At 40.8% G+C, this 4,774-nt stretch overlaps 1 protein-coding gene across 6 annotated transcripts in view; it reads left to right on the top strand.

Moving 5' to 3' along the window:
• The first annotated feature begins 952 nt into the window (after positions 1–952).
• LOC128629983 (NACHT, LRR and PYD domains-containing protein 3) overlaps positions 953–4,774 on the top strand; it is a 12,857-nt gene continuing 9,035 nt past the window's right edge. Inside the window, exons 1-7 of one of the 6 annotated variants that reach the window (XM_053678532.1) lie at positions 953–2,003; positions 2,549–2,632; positions 2,792–2,913; positions 3,372–3,488; positions 3,899–3,953; positions 4,110–4,314; positions 4,599–4,774. The exon at positions 4,599–4,774 is cut by the window's right edge and continues 1,604 nt beyond it. In XM_053678532.1, coding sequence (XP_053534507.1) covers positions 2,861–2,913; positions 3,372–3,488; positions 3,899–3,953; positions 4,110–4,314; positions 4,599–4,774 — 606 coding nt within the window. In that variant the 5' untranslated portion in view covers positions 953–2,003; positions 2,549–2,632; positions 2,792–2,860. Of the gene's footprint in view, positions 2,004–2,516; positions 2,633–2,732; positions 2,914–3,371; positions 3,489–3,898; positions 3,954–4,109; positions 4,315–4,598 lie in introns of those variants that run through there. The other 5 variants (XM_053678534.1, XM_053678533.1, XM_053678535.1 and 2 more) reach the window with 5 other exon arrangements.

The following is a 4,774-nucleotide window of genomic DNA, read 5'->3' on the forward strand; positions in this document are numbered from 1 at the left end:
CTCATGTAGATAATATTACTAGGATAGCCTTCTTTCATCTCAGAAATATTTCTAAAATAAGAAACATATTGTCACTACATGATGCGGAAATACTAGTTCATGCATTCGTCACCTCTAGATTAGATTACTGTAATGCCTTACTGTCTGGATGTTCCAGTAGGAATATAAATAAGCTCCAGTTAGTCCAGAATGCAGCTGCTAGAGTCCTAACTAGAACCAGAAGATACGACCATATCACACCGATATTATCAATACTGCATTGGCTCCCAGTAAAATCTCGCATTAATTATAAAATACTTTTATTAACCTATAAAGCACTAAACGGTCTCACGCCACAATATCTAAGCGACCTTTTGGTTTTATATGATCCGCCACGCCTACTTAGATCAAAAGATGCAGGCTATTTGACGGTACCTCGAATAGTGAAGGCTACAGCAGGGGGAGGAGCTTTCTCTTATAGAACCCCACAGTTATGGAACAGTCTTCCTATTAGTGTTCGGGACTCAGACACAGTCTCAGTGTTTAAGTCTAGGCTTAAAACGTATTTGTTTACTCAAGCCTACCCTGACTAGATTCTGTTCTACTACTTCACAGTCATAATAATCTTTTTTCTCCCTCGCTCCTTTCACCGAGCCCCACACGAATTTATGGGGATACTAGAGATCCAGATCCTTTCTGCCTCTGGATGGAGCTCAAATCTTCTTTAATTCCAGACTGCTGGGACTACGGCTGCTCCTAACGCCATACAGACTTCATATAAATCCATAATGAACTTTTTCACACTAACTGTTGTTACCCAGATGAGGACGGGTTCCCTTCTGAGTCGGGTTCCTCTCAAGGTTTCTTCCTCTTAAAACATCTTAGGGAGTTTTTCCTTGCCACCGTCGCCACTCACTGGCTTGCTCAGTTGGGATAAATTCACACCTTTAATATCTGTATACCGTGTTGATATTTCTGTAAAGCTGCTTTGAGACAATGTCTATTGTAAAAAGCGCTATACAAATAAAATTGAATTGAATAATGGCGCACTACACGGCCGGCTCTAACAGTGCTGGTGCCATATCTGTCCGGCTCTCGAAAGTATTTTCGCCCCATTCCTGTTTTGCCATGGCGAGCACCATCCACATTTTCTTCAGGAAATGTACCGATCTAGTTATTATTATAATTAATGGTGCTTGAAAAGCACTATTATTGTTATTTGGCAAACTTATTATAATTATAATTATTCCTCTTCTTCCACTTTTTTTTTCGGTGCGAAACTAGTCCCACACCGTTTGTCGGAGATCGACGGTTGAGGTGTCAAATCGATCGTCTTATTGAGCAGAGGTGTGCTGTGTATTACGGAAGTGATTGGAATGTCGGCATTCCCGGTACGGAAGCGCAAAGTCGGAAAATTTCCCATAGACTTGCATTGAGTTGCGAAAGAATTGGCGCTCTACACCACCAGCTCTAAAAGAATTGCCTCCATACACGCCCGGCTCTCAAAAGTATTGGCGCCCAATCTGGCCGACTCTCAAAAGTACTGGCACCCCGCATGGCTGGCTCTCCATAGTATTTCCGCCCTACACGGCCAGCTCTCAGAAGTATTGGCACCCTGTGACTCCAGCTCTCAAAAGAATTGGCGTCCAGCTCTCAAAAGAATTGGCACCCTACGCCGTCAGCTGTCAAAATTATTGGCACCCCACTCTTCTGGCTGTCAAAAGTATTGGCACGCTACGCTTTCGGCTATCGAAAGTATTGGCGCCTGATCTGAATTTTGCCATGTCAAGCAGCACACATTTTCTTCAGGAAATGTACTGGTCTAGTTTATTATTATTATTATTGTTGTGTGTGTGTGTGTATCTGTCTTATTATTTCTGTGTCTGTGTTATTATTTCAGACATCAGATATTTCTCATCTATATTAAATGTTTTCTACACATTTGATCATTTTAGAAAATGTTTGAAGGATTTTTACACGCACCCCTGCTCTCATCAGACAGAACCTCGATTGGGAAACACTGGGTTAGTTACTCGTCTGACCAATGTGTTTAACTTACTCTCCATCATCACCTTTATTCTGAGTAACATTCATTATTCACACAAAAACTACTTACACACCAATCCTCACTAATATCAGGATACTCGCTCTCATTAAGGGAAAACCAGAAAAAATACATTTCTGCAGATATTTAAGTAAACTTACTCAGCGTATGAGTTCTGCTTCTTTATCTAATGATCTGCTGAGTGTTTCTACTTCCTGTTATTTTATTTTAGTTTATATATTTGTATAGAGCTCTGACAGTTGTTCGTGCACAGCTGAATGAAGTCACGAGACAATAAATGAAGGTAATGAAATGATAATGTGTGTGATGTAGATTTTACCAGACTTTTAATTCTGTTCTCCGTATTTGCAGCGTTTTCAGGTTTATACTTTCAGTATTTACAGGCCTTCGCTCGATGAATCAGAAAGCTGTATGATAACAAACCACATCTGTGTGTGTGTGTGTGTGTGTGTGTGTGTGTGTGTGTGTGTATTACCCTACCTCACTGCCCCTCCCCCTCTGCAGAATAAAGGGTTAGGAAGTGAAAGTGAAAGTCAGTCTCCATTTTGTGTGGAGGGGAAAATACAGCATTTCAGGAGTAAAAACACAGTGAGTATCTACATCTAAAGCTATAATATATAAACACACAGAATGTACACTAGATGCAGAAGAGTTTTGTGGGTTTGTACTGAAGTTTGAATGTACACAGGTTGTTTTATGACTTGATACAGAGACTATTTCCTGTAAGTGAACTCTGTGCTGATACAGGGTTTGATTTAACACACCGATGTTGGAGTGAAGTAAACGTGTGTCCTGCTGTAATCTGGAGAAGGAGACATGACCTCCAACATGAGTGTGTCTGGAGAACAGGACTTAAAGAGAGACGAGAGGTGAGTTACTTTTCCATTCACCAGCAATAAACACACACCGTCTCATGGAACAGATCTGTATCTCTAAACACTCACTAGTTAACAGAGGAACTAGACTTTGGTTTAAGGTGTTTAATAGCAGTGAATATATCACTGATCTGATGTAAGAACAGTTTAGAGAAATCATTCACTGAGAGAAGAGTAAAAAGGACTGGGTGATGCGGATGTTAAGAGCAGCGTAGCTTTAAGTCAGTGAACTCTACAGGCTTTAAGACCCAGCTGAGTCAGTTATCTGTGACTGGGACTCCTGACATCAGTGTAATTCCTGAGGTATGGGGCGTGTCTCCTGTTTGAATAAGTGTGCAGACTGGAGCTGAATTAAAAAGATGGAATTATTGGTGTTTAATGATGAACACATTGTGTAACAGTGCTGAGACAGCAGAGTATTAATTATTGCTGATATTTCTGTTTCATTCTAGAATGATGGAGGGAAAGAGATCAGACTCACCAGAACCCAGCTGTGTGTCCATGAAGAGTGACGAGTCAATGGAGCATCCACTTAACTTCAGAGACGGAGCCAGTTCTCCTGATGTGAGGTCAGTACAGTGAGGTGTTTTACAGCAGTGTTCCACCTGATCAAACTCACTGGTCTCATTCTGAAGCCCTTCATGATCTTTATCAGGTGTTGAAGCAGTAAAACACTAAACTGTGCAGTGCTGAAGCTCTCGGACTGGCAGTGAGGAAAACTGCTTTAAGAGTTCAGTTCAGCCTGCAGTCCCTGAGCTGGAGGGTCTGTGCTGCTACACAACAACATTTACACCTGGGACATTAATGACTAGATCACTATTCTATTCATAAACATGTTAGTGTCAGTGAGAAATCCTGAAATCAGTGTATTGTGTTAAGAGGATAGTGTTAAATATCTGTCTCTGTATGTATTAGTGTGTGTTGTGCAGCTATGAATACATATAGTCTATATCACATCATGTGTTTTATTTCTTCACAGACCACAACAGAAGAAATCAAACCTCAGCAGAAATCAGTTGGACTCCATATTCAAGGTGTGTGTCTTTTTAATGTGTGTAACTTGTGTGTGAGCAGGTTGACTTTTATTCTTGTGTGTGAGCAAGAGACTTTTATTCTTTTCATAAAATAAAAGCATCTCTCAGTGTGTAACATTATAATATTTAGATGTGTTCCTGTGTGTTTCTAACCAGGAGCTGGAACACAAAGTCATCACTCTGATAAAGAATGAACTGAAGAAGTTTAGGAAGCTCCTGAGTCCAGATTACCCAGCATGCACTGAGAGGGAGGTGGAGGATGAGGAGGATCTGCACAGTGTCAGAGAGGGAGCGCTGAAGATCACACTGCACGTCCTGAAGAACATGAACCACACAGATCTCACTAACACACTGCACAACAGTAAGAGCTCTGAGTCATGGCTTTATTCCATCAGGTTCACTTCAGAGAGAGGAAATAGTTTTAGATAGGAACACTTTTAGTTTGAAGTTCGAGTTTAGTATCATGTACATCTGCTGCTTTTCTGTTCTGTTCGTGGTCCAGCTTGTGGTGACTCTGTACAATGGTCCTGTTCCTTCAGGAATATTTACTACATGAATCAGGAATGAACAGCAGCATTAGAATTTTACATTTAATCCTGTGTTCAGTGATTTTACATTAAAACATGTTATTACTTTGTTTATTAGAGTCTGTGGCCTCTGTGTATCAGACAAAGCTGAAATCCAGCCTGAGAGAGAAGTTTAAAAGAATTAATGAAGGAATCTCACAGCATGGAAGCTCAGCACTTCTGAATGAGATCTACACAGAGCTCTACATCACAGAGGGGTGGAGTGGAGACGTCAACAATGAACATGAGGTGAGA

The sequence above is a fragment of the Ictalurus punctatus genome, unplaced genomic scaffold (genome assembly GCF_001660625.3).
Source record: "Ictalurus punctatus breed USDA103 unplaced genomic scaffold, Coco_2.0 Super-Scaffold_100046, whole genome shotgun sequence".
In the NCBI taxonomy this organism is placed as follows: domain Eukaryota; kingdom Metazoa; phylum Chordata; class Actinopteri; order Siluriformes; family Ictaluridae; genus Ictalurus; species Ictalurus punctatus.